Source organism: Prunus avium, chromosome 2 (assembly GCF_965620075.1).
Source record: "Prunus avium chromosome 2, drPruAviu1.hap1.1, whole genome shotgun sequence".
NCBI lineage: Eukaryota > Viridiplantae > Streptophyta > Magnoliopsida > Rosales > Rosaceae > Prunus > Prunus avium.
Genome location: NC_142285.1, coordinates 31,313,586 through 31,331,151, shown reverse-complemented (window position 1 = coordinate 31,331,151; position 17,566 = coordinate 31,313,586). Strand labels below are relative to the sequence as shown.

At 35.8% G+C, this 17,566-nt stretch overlaps 2 protein-coding genes, 1 long non-coding RNA gene and 1 pseudogene across 4 annotated transcripts; 1 reads left to right on the top strand and 3 right to left on the bottom strand.

The window, feature by feature from the left end:
* Positions 1 to 37: 37 nt before the first annotated feature.
* LOC110746498 (uncharacterized) lies at positions 38 to 3,532 on the bottom strand (annotated as a pseudogene).
* Positions 3,533 to 4,053: 521 nt separating this feature from the next.
* MAGO (mago nashi family protein) lies at positions 4,054 to 7,129 on the bottom strand. Its single transcript, XM_021946731.2, has 3 exons — positions 6,829 to 7,129; positions 4,727 to 4,903; positions 4,054 to 4,322 (listed from the first exon to the last, which is right to left on the bottom strand). Exons 1-3 carry the CDS (start codon positions 7,045 to 7,047, stop codon positions 4,263 to 4,265), a joined length of 456 nt encoding a protein of 151 aa, XP_021802423.1. The 5' UTR covers positions 7,048 to 7,129; the 3' UTR covers positions 4,054 to 4,262.
* A 1,036-nt stretch (positions 7,130 to 8,165) lies between these two features.
* On the bottom strand, positions 8,166 to 9,372 carry LOC110746500 (uclacyanin-3-like). Its single transcript, XM_021946729.2, has 2 exons — positions 9,057 to 9,372; positions 8,166 to 8,780 (listed from the first exon to the last, which is right to left on the bottom strand). Exons 1-2 carry the CDS (start codon positions 9,208 to 9,210, stop codon positions 8,359 to 8,361), a joined length of 576 nt encoding a protein of 191 aa, XP_021802421.1. The 5' UTR covers positions 9,211 to 9,372; the 3' UTR covers positions 8,166 to 8,358.
* A 1,644-nt stretch (positions 9,373 to 11,016) lies between these two features.
* Positions 11,017 to 13,949, top strand: LOC110750654 (uncharacterized). Of its 2 annotated transcripts, none has more exons than XR_015833560.1 (3): positions 11,017 to 11,365; positions 12,192 to 12,944; positions 13,379 to 13,949. It is a non-coding gene; the product is annotated as an uncharacterized LOC110750654 (long non-coding RNA). The 2 variants fall into 2 exon arrangements; XR_015833559.1 differs by having other exon boundaries at positions 11,020 to 11,365; positions 12,559 to 12,944; positions 13,379 to 13,946.
* The last annotated feature ends 3,617 nt before the right edge of the window (positions 13,950 to 17,566 follow it).

Here is a 17,566-nt window from a genome sequence, read left to right as displayed (position 1 = left end):
AAGAGGAAGCGCCAAGATCACCACAGAAAGCCCAAGAAAACCACAAAGAAATCAAAATCTATAGATCTATTTCTTCAATAGATGTACAACAACTGTAGTGATCTTAGCTGCTTATGCAAGCATGCAAGGGCTCTAAACATGCAACAGCCATACCACCGGAGCTTGTATAGATCTATTTCTTTCTTCAATACCTAGCGGTTAAGATGAAACTAGAATAAGAGCGAAGAAAGATTTGATAGTTCTGCCAAACACTTGAGCTAAATGAGGTTTACAAAATTCAGTATAATGGAACCTTCATACTTTATAGTGAAGTTCCTACCCCTGCATCGTTCAATTTCATAACAATTTCAGCTTGCATGTAATAATCTATCTTACAATTAAATCATATTACCTAATCTGATCACCTTCTGGATACTTACCCAAAACGCTCAAGCATTTTTCGCTCATTTTCGACACGGTGTTTCTGAGCATGTGAACTTTAAACATGAGGGGCTGAGAAGCAAGCAAGAGATTTAGCCTCAATTATTGCAAACTTGTTCTCATCAGTGCTTATCATCAAGACAAAAAATTAAGTTCACAAGTTTTCAAACAGTCATGTAAGCTATTTCGATTATACTTGTAAGCTTGAATGCTCATAAGACTTACTCTAATAATTTCTAATTTTATTGCATCTTACAAGCTGTAATTCTCATTAATTAATACCATATAAAACATCTGGTTTAAGAAACTGAAACAGTCGAAAAAAGAATGTACATGAAAGATGTATTTCACTTACTTTTAATTGCAAACTTTTTTCCATCATTCTTTCTCTGAGCTCTGTAAACAGTACCATAACCACCTAGATGATCGAGTGTGATATATGGCAGAAAAACAATCAAAAGTCAGAACATACATAACTCATTAGTAAACAGGACATAGAAATAAATTCTGAATACCTGAACCTTCTTCTTCCTCTATGATAATCTTGTCGAACTGAGGTAGTCGTATTCTCTCCAACTGGTTCAACAAAGAAACCATTTAACATCTTGAAGATCCTTCACATTTAACTAGCTGATCCTGAAACAGCACCAGTAGCAGTTAAAATAATGCTACTTACCTTTGGAGATATAGAAGTAGTATCCACCATATTTTCTTTTTCATGCATGTTATTTTTCTTGCTATTCTTTAAGTTATGTTCTATAGAAGGAAATTTCTGAGCACTTTACATTGATTCTCTTGTTTGGAAGGGATAACAACTTTATTATATTCCAATGACTCCACAAGAACTCGTTGGGAAGCCAAATTCTGGTACAAGCCCTTCAATTTTCCGGATGATTTTGCAAGCTGCTTCAGAGGGGAAGGGCATTCAGCTACTAGGTGGTCGGGCTTAGTCTCTGCCTTTTTGATACCCTGCTCTTTCTCCAAGTTTATTTTTACAGAGTTTCTAGAGTCCAAGCAATATGCTAGTCCTTTCCCATATGCAGCAAGCTTCCCCAAAGGAACAAGATTTTCAGCTTCTTCTGTCCCAAATTCAGTAAAACCTTCCTCTACACTATTTTCCACCAGAGTTTGTGCATCTTTTTTTAATTGATCCACTGAAGCTTTGCAAGAATGAGTATCAGGAATGCCACCATCCATATTGCTTTGTTTGTCTTTCTCTAAGAAAAATGTGGCAGTATAATCTGTTTCATTTTCTAACCTTCCATTACTAGCCAAGGCTTCTTGGAATGGTTTCCAATCATGATTAATTGGTGTAGGCAAGCTCTGATCAGGCAAGCATGCCTTACCTCTATCAACTTGAACTGGCTTCAGAGTGCATGAACCTGTGTCAGTGTTGAGAAGACTATGATGTAAATTGGGCGCATCTACAGATCCAGGGCATTCTTTATGCATTAAAATGTTCAACCAAACATCAGCATCACCGTCGCCATGTTCCAAATGTGTCACGCGAAAACTTGAAAACTCAGCATTGGAGTGAATCAGTAATGGAACCAAACATTTCTCGTCATTTGAATTGTCCTAACAAAAAATTGTGGCAGGAAAAGTAACAGAAGTCAACAAACAAAGTTATTCTGATCAATCTCAAAATTTCCCAGCTAAGGGGCAATACTTGCATCTTGCTGACAGTAACAAACTGAGAAGTCTGAAGTTGAAATTACAGAACATATAACCAATGGTGAATAATGCAAGTCAAAAAATTCCAAACCATGTTAACTCACTGATGTCAATTTTAACATGTAATTATTACAGCTAGCATAAATAAGAAACGGATGCAAAATTGAACACATTCAACGATTTGCAAGGGTTCATGTTCATAGCTTTTACTAAAAAAAGAAACTAGGAGGAATTGGTTTTGGGACCATTTGACTACCAACAGTTGAAACTGTATTTACAGATAAAAAATTGAACACTCAAAAGAGAAGTGGGTGTTCCTCTTGGACACAAGTTCCCCCTACACAGAAACAAAAAGAACCCATTTCACCAAAACAAATTCCAAGTCCAAAAATCCACATAAACCAAAAATTAAACACTACCCAACATGGAAAATAGGTACCTTTAGTATTAGGAACATCTATAACTGGAATTACAATTACATAAACTGATCACAAGTACAGAATGAATTGAATAAAAAACGTGCTAGCTCTCCTAAAAAACCATGTACTTGTAATCGTTTTGTGGTTCAAAAACCATGTACTTACATCTGATATCAATTAAAGAATAAACTAGAAAATAAGAAACGTGTTCTCCGAGAAATCAGAAGGCTCGGCACTGCCTGGAGCTAGTCAGAAACTTGTTCTTTGTGAAAACCAGACCTCGTCCCGGCTTAGACGGCAAGGGCAAGTTCTTGATGTCGATAACTTCAATTTTCTCTCGCTTGTTTTGAAACTCTTGACAGCCTTGGTGGAGCTTTCGAACACTAGTCTCCAACTTCTTTTCCTCATCCCAATCTTGCCGATGACGATGAGGATCAGATTGATTGGGCCCCTTAGGGTTTTGTTGACAAGAAGATGGAGGTGGTGTGATTAGCATCATGCGGACGGTCTCCAAATCCTTGCCTTTGCCGTGAGATGGTTTCTTGGGCTTCTCCAGAATTGCCAAGTCGCGCTCATCAAGTTTGATGTCGTCGAATAAGTTGTAGGGATCGCAAATCATGGTTTCAAGGATGAAGACAGCTTCAAGGTCGTCCAGCGGAGGGCAAGGGAGTACACCAAAGTCGTCATCGTCAAGTTTGATGTCGTCGAAAAAGTTGGAGGGATCGCAAGTCATGGTTTCAAGGATGAAGACAGCTTGAAGGTCGTCCAGCGGAGGGCAAGGGAGTCCACCAAAGTCGTCATCGTCAACAGGAGGCTCTCGCTCGCATCGCTGGTCCTTCAAAGCCGTCATCTTGTCTGAAAGAGAAAAGTAGGATCGCGACTCGATCGTTTGAAAGAGAAAAGACTATAGCAAATTTTGGAAACCCTAAATCACAGTAGCCAGTGTTTACAAAAGGCTCAGGCTACATATGTATTTATAGCTTTTTGTTCCCTAATCTCATGGGAAAAACGAATATTTTATTCTAATTAATTCTATTGCACTTTCTAAACCCCAACTTGCAAATGGCCCACTCGTGTATTTGTGTTTGTGTTGTGGGGTTCAATTTGCTTTATAACTACGCAAGCGAAGTTGCTGAATACAATTATTTTCCTCGTCAAGTTTTTAAAGTTTCTATCCACATCACCAACTAACGAAAATTCTAACGGTAAGCTAACGCCACTAGTGTGCGGGTACAACTTCAGAGTACCGAACTGAAATTAACCCAATTTTTAGTATGTTTGAACTGAGAATATTTCAAGGAACGTACGGTATTTTGATATCAGATTCAGACCCAAAGAAACCTTTGAAGGAATATATTTAGTTGAGAAAACATAATGGTCAAGTTAATACTATAAAATTCCAGAACAAGGTTTTAAAGGTATATTAATCCGATTTGACACCCAAGATGAAATCCGTTTGAATACTTTCTTTTTTGGCTGAGGTTACATACTGCACAATCAACTGCCGCAACCCCAAAACACGCGCACACACAGAGGAGAATGCACTGAAAATCTAGAGCTTTCGCAGCAAATTGTAGCATTCCATTTTGGCTTACATTCCGAAATCCCCTCTCATAATCATCCAAGTAACAAAAATTACAAAAACTGTCAATTATTAGGCCTACATAGTAAAAATGTCAATTCTATGGAAAAGCATACACAACCGATGAATGCAACTTGTCTGGCAGACACTTGATACTCTGTTACATCTTATATAGGCTTGATCTTGAAGTGGAGAGAGATGAGTGAGAACACAAAGCACTTCAGATCCTGCAATCAAATACAAGCATAATTGAGAAACAGTGTTGGGTGAAAAAAAAACTCATGCTGAGTCACTGACAGACATGAACTATAGAAATCACGTCAAAATAAAACTCATATAAGAGGGTTAAAAACTAGGACGTCTCGACTCATAAATGGAAATACTTAAAGTGGACAGACTAGCATAATTTGTTCTCTCTTTCTAAGACAGATAAGTGAAGAAGAATCCATTGAATAGTAGAAACAAATTTCGACCAAAGAAGCTCACACCACGCAGCAATTTACACGTTGAGTCAGAACACCAGAACTCACATGTAAGAGCTAACAACCATCGATCCATACATATACTGTAGGAATCCAGAAAAGTAAAGGCATATCTTAATACAATAAAATGAAAGTGCAAATCAACTGACCTGAACAAGATAATAAAAGATGCGAAGACCTTCAGGATCCTTACTACTCTGGACATCAACAAGGGATCCAATCTTTGAAGTAGTAAAGGAGATATGCTCATTCCCCATTACAATTTCAAGCTCCTGCCGCCCAACACGGTCAGGTTCTGGCCAGTTGACATCATCTTCCTTCAAGATCTAAAGATAAGCAAAAATGCAACCAATTTAGGAAACCAGGATGACGATACTCACTAACCAAATTCTGGGAAGAATAGATCAATCAATTTGCACAAACAGTCAACATGAAGGGTAACAATCCTACAATTAGTTTGACCAGAGTCTGAGAAACGATTTTCACTGTGTAATTTCTTTTTGGTAAGCACTTCCACTGTTCAGTAAGATACAATTAATGGGCATTTGTTTTCCATCATTTCATAAGACATAGCTAATGCCACGGTGCCACCCAATTCTTTCAATTCTTATTGATTAATTGAAAGAAAAAGAACTTCGAACATTTAGAGGTGATTTGCTTGCTCTTAATTCCAAAAATCCAATTGGTGTTAACTTTAACTAAAGCCTTCAGATTGCTTGCAACATTCCACAGAAACCCAAACTACAGAAATGTTAATTCAATAAAATCAAATCACAACAGTCATAAACAACATCAGGAAACCAGAAGCTCGCAGTTATTAATTTAATACAATTGTTTTCCATAGTATCAGCTGAAAACAGGAAACTTATGGAGTTTATTTTCTCTAATATTTGCCTCCTTTGTGTCAGCAACCAGACTATTTGTAAACAAACGGACTCTGAACTCTGAAGAACTACGGAGAAAATTTTCAATTAAACAAATTGCAGAGAATGGTGACTAATCCATGTTTTGGTGCCTTTGTCTAGAGATAAAAGTAGAGGAGAATAAGACTTTCTGCTGCCCTATTTTAGATTTTTATGTACACTTATAGTATAAATGGGATGTAACCCATGCCATCTTTTGAACATAACTCTCTTCCTTATCCAGACAAAAGGAAAAAATATGGTGAGAGGAGCAAAATCATATCTTATCTCATCACAATACAGAAAAAGACATTCATAATCTAAAGAAGAAAGTTAAGCCTGGTCATAACTGTCCAATCATAACCATCCATGCATGTCATGGCTCAGGTCAGGAGCTCAACAGTCAGTTACAACTGAACAGTCGCAATTGTCCTTACCAATTCCCTAATCTCAAGTTTTCCACTTTTCTCTCAACCACCAAGCACGAAACCAGGAAACTTGAAACAAAAATTAATACTGAAACCATACATTAAATCACATCTATAAACAACTACTGATCTATTACTTACAAGGACTAAACAAATAAATAACTTATTTTTTCTCAATCTCCTTTGACTCCTTGACAACAAAATAAAAAATCCTAAGTCCTCAATTCCACGACTTATAACAGTCATAAAATTAAATGCATTCATGTCTCCTACACAAGACAAATGAAAGCCCTGGTTACAAACTCAACCCATCTTATTCTCTTCAACCTCAAATCTCTCAGGAACCACAGACAAACCAAATACTGAAACGAAAATCAATTAACATAAAACTAATAATAAAATAAATAGACATGAAAACCCCAAAACCCTCCAACCCTAAAAGTCTCCTCAAGCTTACACCGAAACCTCACATCTTTTCCCTCCTTACATTCTGAGAAAGCAAACACAGGAAATCCCACAAACCCAAATTCCACTCCAACCCATCAAATTTCCTAGAACAAACACAAAATCACACAACTAAATTCCATTATACCTAAATAATTTACCAAAACAAACCCAAACCCAAATGGTCAAATTCCCACATATAAACACACCCTGGCTCATGGGTTGCCCTTGAAAAACCGGCGGCTTGCAAGGGAAGGGTGTCTATGTGCTCATATACTACTCCAAATTATTGTTTTTTGTTTTCTTTCAATGTAGGAAGTTAGGGACATTGCACAACCCCACAAAAATCTCCCTAAACAAATACGAACCCTTTTTCAACAAATTAATTAACAAAATACCATAAACCCTAAAACCCAACAACAAAAACTAATAGAGAGATCATAAGTAATTAAAACAAAGAAATTAGGAGTTGCAGACCTCGCTCTCTGAAATGATACGACGACACTCTCTGACAACGGCAGGCGTGACATAGACCTCCTTGCGGATGATGGTGTCGTTCTTGTAGTTGGAGTTGTTGGCGTAGCGGAGCTTCCCGTCGGGTCGAAACTCGAATTCCAAGAACTCGTGCCCGAACTTGCCCTTGTGCCCCACGTAGTACCTCAGGTAGAACTCGCTGTTCTCTTCCTCACCAGCCATCTCTCTGTCTCTATCTGTTTCTCTCTTGTTAGATGAAGGAGGAACGAGGAAAGGGTTTAGATTTAGGATTTTTAGCTAATAAAAAAGGGAGAGGTTGGAGAGTTGAATATTGTGGATTGAGCTAGGAATGAATTTTTATAGGGCCAGGCCAAAAAATTGATATGTGTCTTGTTGGGCTGGTTCTAATGGGGATGCAGTGTATTGGGCTCGCTGGGTAGGTCATCAAATTTTATTTATTTTTTATTTGGTAGGGGTTTTTTTAAGGCTTTTAATTACAAAACATTCAAGAGGATTAGGAAACTATCAGGTTGCATTTTTTTTGTTCTTTTTGTCATTTGTGGTTCTCAAGATTAATATACGTGCTCACAAATAGTCCATTCTATTAGGTTCAGTAATTTTTTTTAAAAACAATTTTAATTAATAAATTTTTAAAAAATGATTTTTCCATTTTGAAATTCTTTAAACATTTAAATTCACATAACATAATATTATTACATTTATGGGCTCCATATATTGCCACATTAGCAAACTAACGAATTTTTTTTAACAAAACCTAACCGCATGGACATTTTGTAACAACAATTCTTTGTGTGTGTGTTCTTTTTTTTCTTCTTCTTAAATTCTAAGTCAAAAGGGAAAAAAGGAGAAATCTTGGACAAGATTATAGTTTGGTGGGTAACTTGGATAAATGCTAGGTTTGTAGAAAAGCACTCTTGTTCTCTTGTTTTATTCTCACGAAATTCCATTAGTTTTTGGGTTAGGTTCTTTGGTCGGTTGATTAAGTCAAACACATTACTTAAATGGTGATGGATGCAAAGTGTTAAAGATTAAAACATACAATTAGAATAACCGAAACAAAAAGAACAACCAATTGTCGTCCATCCATAATATCATACTAGCCTCTCTGCATGCGCTTCCACGCCTGCGAGGCTTTTTAAAAGAAAAAATTAAATTTATTTTAAAATTAAAAAAGATAATGGGTAGTTGTGTTCCATAAAAAGAGAATCCATTATTTGATTTTTCTTTTAATTTTAAATTTTTTAAATATGAAAAAGAGTAAATTTACCATATTATCCTCACTTAATTAATAATTTCAATTCTTAATGTTTGCATTAACCAAGGACATTTTCTGGTATTTTGAATGTTTCACCATTCTCTGCCTTTTGCTTTATATATATAGATAATATAAACATAAAAAAATCTAACATCTCTCATCTAACATCACACCAATTCAACACAATACAACATAACAATATGTCTGGTCAATTATTAGAAAGAAGAAAGAAAAAGATCAACCGCACTGCCTCCTCCCTAGCCCATGAATGCAACCAAGGTTGCCAGCGCAAGTGGAACCCCAAGCATATTCATGCTAAGAGCTGCTGCTCCGGAAGGTGGCGGGGGTGGCGGGGGTGGCGGAGACGAACCATTATTGCTGGCAGGAGTGGTGGACGGAGACGGAGTGGTGGTGGGTGGAGACGGGGTTGTGGCTGGTGGAGGTGGAGTGGTGGGAGAAGTGGTAGGGGGGCTGCCAGCTGCAACAACAGTGACTGTAAGCTTCATGCCATTGGCACAGTGACCTGGAGTAGGGCAGATGAAGTAGACTGGACCAGCTTGTGAGAGGGGGATTGATGTGTTCCCACCGCTATGGGTTCCGATGGCATTGCTTGAACTGCAACTACTGTAGCCTGCTTGATTTACTTGATCCACTGAGTGGGAAGCACCATAGGTGAACACTGGTAAGATCAAAATTTTTGGTCAGCAGATGTTACATCAAATTGACACACACACATATATATGTAACATGTTTCATATTTCGCCAAGTGCCCATTCCCAATTTTTGATAGAAAGTAAACCAGAATTAAAACAACCACACCACCACGTTATGTGCCGTTAGATGAGTTTAATTTAATAATCTACTAACTCTCGGAATCCCAAAAATAAAACAAATATGGATTTTAATTTCAGTTGTATAGATCTGATTAACAATGAGAAAGTAAGAAAGAGCTTACAAAGGGTGTCACCAACAGTGAAGGTTTTACTAGCAGCCCAAGTGACATAATCTACATTTGAGTCCCAGCCATCTGTGTCACCAACAGTGTGCTGCACTCCATAAACTGCTGGGGCTGCAAGCAGCAAAATTACTAGAGCTGTTGCTATGGCCATGTCTCAAGTCTTCTCTGTGTTTTTGAGAGAGAGAGAGAGAGAGAGAGAGAGAGAGAGAGAGAAAGAAGGAGAGAGTTGAGGAGCTTTAAAAATGCAAACATGTCATATATAGACAGCTAGGTGAAGGTATAAGAAGTTGTTCGTAATATACAATAGAGGGAAAGTCATTCACCTACCAAATAATACCTTTATTTGGTTCCAGTGCATACCATTTTCTTGCTACCAAAACAATTATATAAAAGTTTAGTTGTTATTGGCTTAGTGGAGGTGTTGCACATTCAGAATCTTCCTTCTTCATTAAAAAGTTTACTTATAAAATATTATAAAGCTAGAAAGCCAAAAGTCCCAACTCTATCCAATCAAGCACAAGGTCAATATATGTCTCTATCAATCCGGCCGGATTGACCAAACGGCCGATCTGAATTATAATATCCAATTTGGTTGGGTTTTGATGGTAAAAAGTCAAACGGTTTAAAACCGAACAAAACCATATCGATTTTGATCGGTTGCGAGTTTTTGTAAATTGACATAAACGGTTTCATGGCATGTTGAATTTTAGGGTGGTTTGATGTGTTAGAAAATGAAAAATTTATAGCAAGTTATGAATTTTGTATATTGTAATTGAGCTAACAAAGTTGAAAAATGTAAAAGAAAAAAGGATTGGTAGGCCAAAACTTGCGGAACCAAATTATCCAAAATTGGTTTGGTTTAGTTTAGGTTCCTTAGTGGTTTTTGTCAAAATTAAAACAAACTAAACCATGTTATTGTAATTAATTCAGTTGTAATTTCATGGTCAAATCGATCCAATCCAGACTATACTGGGGTGGGTTACATTTATACATGCAACATTTCACCACTTCTAACTCTATTTTTATAATTTCTTTTCTATTGCCACCTAACATAGAGATAAGGAACATCATCATGTAGAGATTAGGTAAACCTTGAACCCACCACACATCTTCAAATATAGAAAAAGGTATTTGTTATACTGGGAAAATGATTGTTGACTATGTAAAAACTAAAGGAAACCGATGGAGTTGTTAGAGCGTGCATTATTCTACTCATGTAGCCATGTTCTTGTTTTCTTTCCAATGACATAACTTTGAAGCCCAAAATCAGCGATGACCCGTCCACGTTGGTAGTTTATAGGATAAGGATATATATAAATGAATTTTCAAATAATTTTATTTGAGGGACACCCTTTGGGGTTCTTTACAAATATTTTTTTCGACGATCGAAACCATCTATTTTTTAAGTCTACATTCATAGATTATCCTTGTAAAAAATTAGACAAATCAGAAGCTATTTCGATATCCAATTATGTCCTACAAAATCAATGAACACGGTAGTTCAAGAAAGTACTAAAATTTTAATAATTCAATTGAGTGGTCAAATGATATCGAATTTAAGTGATTTTTTTTATAGAGATGATCTTTGAATGAGTATCTACAAAATAGACGATTTGAATTAGTAAAATACAACACGGAGTGAGCCCTATAAGGATGTTCTTCAAATAAGCTTATTTGATTACAAAATGTGGAGATTCATTCACATACTCAACTAGCCATCGGAATTTCCTGCTATGTGTCATGATTTGAATAATTCTATCTTCTTATTGACTTTCTTTCATAATCGCAATAGGCAAATTCCTAATGATTGAAACATTCTACGAGCTTCAATTAATTTATAATTTTGTTGTTTATGAGGTGAGTATGACATAATAGTTGAATTCTGTTTTTCTTCTTTTGAAATAGTCGTTCTTATACCTCATAAGGGCTTATTGAATATCGCCTGGCGATACCCAAAGGTGGGACGGCAGCAGCGGAGCTAATTTATTTGTTGGCTAAATTGTAACCGTGGTTATTGAATTATACATTGATTTGCATTTTCGTCTATAAATTTTAATAATAGTTAATGTCGTTCTTAAAGAAAAAAAAAATTATCTCAACTAAATAAAAGTAAGAAGATCTTATTAAAAAATAAAAAGGGTTAATTTTACTCTTCCAAATAAAATTAAAAAATTAATAACTTCCAAGAAATCCAGAAAAATCAAAGCTTTGGAATTTGGATGAAAAAATAGTCCGTTTGTCGTGCCAAACTCACCCAGTAGCAGTCCTAGTTTCTGTCTAATAACTCCAATCTGTATTTCTCCCAGGTAAACACTCAACCGCGCAGTTTATTTGACATTTAGAAATGAATTTATGAATTTATTTTACCTTTCTTTTTGTTGAGTTATTTGGTGGTTTCTGTTTGTATGATTTGATTGAATTGAGATTTGGGTTTTTTCTTTTCTTCGTTATTTGGCAGTCTTGGCCGCCTGAGATGGGTGCCTAACTTTTACTGTAAATAATGCTGATTGATTGGGAATCTTGAATTGGGTTTTCTCTGTTTCTTTTTTGGGTATCAAAGTGTTTTGGAAAGAATCAATTCATTTAATATTCAAGACTTAGTCCATATATAATGAAACTTTTCCCTTGGGATGTTGCTTTTTCTTAGTATATGGATGATGGTAGGGTGGATGAGCAACTCTGCAAATGTTTTTTTTTACCTCATATATTTAGATGATATGATATGAATCATATGAGGATGGAGGAGGGATACAAATATTCTGTACTTTCTGTAGAATCAAGATTCTGAATGATAGAAACCCAACCATTACTCTGTTTATTTGAATTTGAATGTGTACCCATGTAGAAGGGTGTACATATGTCGAAAGCCGGTTGTTGTTTTGGTTTTACTTCAGCCTGCCTCTAGCTAGTTCTGGTATAACATGATACTAATTTTTTTTACAATAAGTAGGCTTTCAGTCAAACGGTTCATGTATTAAGCCTTTTTTTCTTTTCAAAGTAGGTTTGGTTTGTCTCATTGTTGTTTGGTATGATTTGTTTGTATTATCTTTGTTTGCTTAAAACAAACGTTAAATTGTTGTGGACTATTTGAGTGCTGTTTTCTTGTTGTGTTAATGTTATTTCTTAAAATAGATGTCCATGGGGAGTCCATATTTAACTCCATCGTCGTTAAGTGAAGATGGGGATATGAAGTTGGAGGAAAAAAAAACACAGCATCAGCAGCATTCTTTCCGTCCTTCGAAATGCTTAATCTCTCTAAATTTCCTAATTTGAGTGGATGGTGGAAGAAAATTGAGCAGCAACATCATCATCTATTAGTCTCATCATTTCCTCGTACCGTTTACTTGTATATTAATGGCTGCCCTAAGTTGACTTCCTTCCCATTATAACCACAATTTGAAGAACTATATCTAAAGAATATCAATTAAATATTATACTATTAACCATGACAACTGAAAGGAAGTCTGATAATCAAGAACATTTCCCTGTTTCTGATCAGTTGAAGTTCTGTCTCTTGTGGGGATCCAGGATTTAGAGTCACTGCCCGAGAAGTGGCTGCGTGGCATCACTTATCTAGAGGATGTGTTTCTTATGTACTGCCCTAAGCTAAGAATGTCCCTGACGCAACTTAGGCAACTTCTTAGCACAGTTGAAAGCTTCAGGATAGTATTCTGAGGAACTTGATGTGTTCAATAATGAGGATCATGGCAGCATATGGTGGAGATAACTTAACCTTTGCCGCCTATGCATTCAAAATGTAAGGTGGAATGAATTGATAAAGAAACAGGGAAGGTTGGCCTAAAATTCCTCGTGTCCCGAACTTAACACAGGGCCTGGATCCTTGCGAAAGTGATTCAGAAACTGATTCATCTTCGACTTCCTGAGGTATATATGTGTATATGCTATACACTATCTGATGCAAATGCTTCATCTACAATCCTATACTGTTTTTTCTTCTTTTAGTCTTATCTTGTTCTTTAGGCTTCTGATAGTTAATGTTTCTTGATTCATATGCAAAACTTAAATATAAAAAATGACCCTTGGCGTAATAGTTGTAGTTCGCTCAAATCTTGGAGACAGCATCTCTGCTGCAGGGCAGCAAGTGGTGGTGACCTGTTCCATGTTGTCTATTTTTGTTTCTGCGTGACTTTTATTTCAAATTTGATTTCTTCACATATCAAGGGAATGAAAAGAAGAGATTGTGCTCCCCTCTATTTCTTTCTTTAATGTGGTGATTTACTTTCTATTTTTGGTGTATCTGAACTTGCTTTGATGATCAATTAATGTTTTTGATTACTTTCTTGATGATTGCATAATAGAAGGAATCTGGCAGTAGGCGACGATGAAGTAGTAGTTCAAACTTATGGAGGAACGTCAACGTTGATGGAATGGTGCTAGATGGAAATTTGTTTACCAAATAACTCCTGCAGGCACAACAGCTGAGTAACAGCAGCTGCACACAGGCACTATACTTGCACACCAGAGGTTGCTCTTCATAATAGGCATAGCAATCGTTACACAAAGCATGAAGTAGAGAATCATTTTTTGGAAACATTTTCTGGAACTATGGATAACATCAAGATTAAGACAACGTTTAGTTTATTAGTTAAAGTAGTTATGATTCTATTGAAACTCGTTAACAGAGCAAGTCTTTAGACAAAGCTTGTGTTTTCTTAAAGGGTGCAGAGGCCATGTTTTTTTCGAACTTGTAACGAAGTTTTAATTCAGAGCTTTCTCTATTGTATTTCTTCTTCTTCAGCCATAAATGGCCTTTCTTCTTCTCTACAAGATTGTGAATTTCATGAACATGTTCAAGGATTGGTCTTAGACTGCTCAAATCCTGAAAACCGAAGTCGATTCCAGTACGATCTCACACTTCTCTGTTTATTGCTATAATTTCATTTGTCTTTCGACCTTAAATCAATTTGGGATGATCAGTCATATGTTGATGATGAATTTTCTCTATGGTTTTAAATCCTGCATGCACAAGATCAAGGGTATAGGCTACAAACACAACAGGGACGTGAGAAAGTACTTGAGGCCTGAGCCTCATCAAATATTTATTTATTTATTTGGTTCTGGCCAAAAGTAAATTAAAAATGAATAAATAAATTTCTTTTTCTTTAAGAAAATGATGTCTGTCTCCCTTGCTCTGCCCATCTGCTGCAACTTGCCAAATTTAAAGGCACTTGCATCATTAATTCAAACAAAAAGCAGCAAAAAATGAAGATATAAGAACAAAATGGCATGTGGTCATCTGCAGGTTTTGTGCTGCAGGAAATTGTATTTGCATGCATGCTCTCCAAAATCTCCTAACCTAGGACCTTGGCCTGGTCTGAAGCTCAACTTGTAAGTAGTCTCAGATTTTAAAGCCGACATAAATGGCCTTTCTTAAATTCTTACATATAGATCCAAAGAATTGAACACAAAATATATATATTCATATATAATATAGTCGCCTAATAGGGTTTATTTCTGATCTTTCAGGCAACGCACAAATGCCAAATACTTTTTCTGTTTTTTTCTTTTTTCTATTCGAAGGAAGCTGATTGCATATCCATTGATCTTAGATTAGATATGTCAGAGTGAGGGATAGGTAGCTGGGAATATTGACATGGACACACGTGTGTGCCTCAACCTCCTCTGGCTTATGAAAAGTTTCTTTGAGGCATTTTATCAAACACTTTCCCACTTCTTTTAAAAGAAAAATTCAAAAGCACTTAGGTGAAATTGTGCATTCACTAATCCCTCCTATATAATTTGGTACTTAAAAATGAATATAGATTTTTAAAAAAAAATGGAGATTCACTATTACACCCAATATAGGAGCCCAAATTATTAAAAAAAAAAACCTATATGAAATGGACTTTAGAAACACACCCAAAACCCATTTACAACATAACAAAAAGGCTTTTACCTTCTTTTAAATTACAAAACTGTCATTGATTTTTTAAAACAAACCCAACCCCAAAACCTCATAAAAAAGCCCAAAACACTCAATAGGGCATCAAAGTAATTTAATAATCAAAATTAAATTGAATAAGACCAATGTGGGAGCAAATATTTTCGTCTCCAATCACAACACGCCACATGGAAAAGAAGATTATCCCTTAAATTAATTAATTAAATCAATTTATTTGGTTAATTAATTAATAGGGATAATATCTTAATTATAAGATATTATCTTTATTTAATAAGATAATATCATTAATTTGGATATTATCCTAATAGGGGGATAATATCTTAATTATAGGATATTATCTTATAATTAATGAGATAATATCATTAATTTAGATATTATCCTAATAAAGGGATGACTTCATTCATCATTCAATGTACGACTTCAAAAAACCTACTTCTACACCTAGCTCCAAAACCCGAGAAAAATACCCGAAGCTTTCTCCCTCTCCACTCTTCATATTTTCCCCACATGGCTCCGGCCACCTGATTCTCACCATAGAGAAATCTCTGTACCTTTTTTAGCTATTGTTTCATCTAGATTCAATCGAACTAATTTAGGCATTGGAGGGCCTTTGGCCAACACCCCTCGAGTGTAGTCTATTTACTCCGGTCTTTTTTACAGGAATCGAGGAAGAGAGAGAAAGGAATATCAAAGGGCGAAGGATCTAAAAGCGAATATTCTTCCGCGAGATTATTTGCACAAACAGTCAACTATCATTTTTTGGGTTTTTTTTGGGTTTGTTTATAGAAATTAAATGGTGTAGGGTTTATTTATAGTTTGAGTGCTAAGAATGGGTATTTGATTAAATATCTCTATAAAAAGATTACCCCATTATAATCCCTACGCGTGTATTTTGGTTTGGCGTTGCACATGTCTAAAGGGCTAGATTAATTGACATAGGTGTTAGGGTCATTGGTCAGGTCCCTGGCGGGTCTCGACTTCCAATCCCAATGTCCAAGTCCTAAGTTATTGGGGTCGGAATAGTGGGATTAAGTATTTCAACTTTTTCATAGTATAAGTTATCAAATATTTGATTACTATATTATTCTCTTCAATCTAATCACATCTTCTAATTCAATCAAATTCTAATCACTAAACATGGTTGGAGTTCGAACACTAATACAATGTTATATTTTTATACTACTCTAAAAAAAGAGCAGAAAGTATTCAAATAAAAATCTAACTAGATTTCGAAAAATTTCAGCTGCTTTTAGCCCTCTAGCTAACTTGAAATCAATTCAATACCATTTGCTGGTTTTCCCACATGCATGAAACCACCATAGCCAGCTACTTTTACCCATAAACCTTCAAAACCTAATCAAATATAATTATTTCCAAATATATATATACACACACATCATGCAAGGAATGGAAGCAAAATCCATGATGGAAGTTTCTCCATATATATATAGAAATAAGAACAGTTGAGCCATCCTTCGGATAAGAATGTTGGACATGCAAACAAAACCCTTTTGACATAAAAACATACCCGCATTGCATTTGCCTTGGTGATCTTTGCAGCAACGTGGCTAGCTATGGTTGGGCAAGCAAGTAAAAGGTGTTGACTTGATGGGTCAAAGTTGTAGAATGGAAAAGGAAAACCACATGCTCATGTCTCTACATCTTGCTTGAACAAAATTGCTTGTCCAGATTAATTGGAATATATGCTAAGTTAACATATACAGTTGATGATGTTCCACAAAATTATCACATTTATTGATGCTGACCACATCTCTAATACAGATTATTGATAATTATATTATAATTGTGTGCATATTATATATAGACTATCAAACTTATGTTCAATTTTATTTATTTTTGGTTCTATTAGAGATGATCCGGGAATAATTTTTTTTTAATGGAAGATCTAATTCGTGATTTTACACTCAAAGGTGATGTAGAACAGATGACAGAAGCAATTGAGGAAGAGTTGGAGTGTCATGCGCGCAAAGACAAAATCGGAAAGCTACAAGTTTGGACTTCGAGCTCATAATTGGGCCCATAACCAGTTATTTCGAAGAGATCAGTGACACAAGTAAATCTCATCGCTTTGCTATGATGTATGACCTTTTTCGGGCATTTGATGTCGTTTAGCAGCCCAAAGCATCATTTTATTATTTTAACTAACTTTTGGAATTTTTATTTTTTTCCCTTTTAATTCCTTGTTAGATTCTTAGGGTTTCTAGGTGTATTTAAATAAATTTTAACCCGTGGTTTAGGGTTGTTATGCTATTTTCTGAATTCAATAAACTTGATGTTTCCTCTTTCTTCCTGGCGGATTCGAGCGTTCTTGTAATTTGACTATAGTTTTAGCCTATTAATTGTCACGCTGCGTCATATGGAGGCGTTGGTTCACAAGGAAAAAGGGCTTGGCAAAGGAAAATTATTCATTCCCATATTTGGTACGTTCATATTTGAGAAATATCCTTCATGCCGCATGGGATAATATAGGGGAACTATTTTCCATGAAGTCCTTTCAGGCAATCAAACTCCTATATGTATATATCGAATAATATTCTCTTGTTAAACTAAATTTACAATCTCG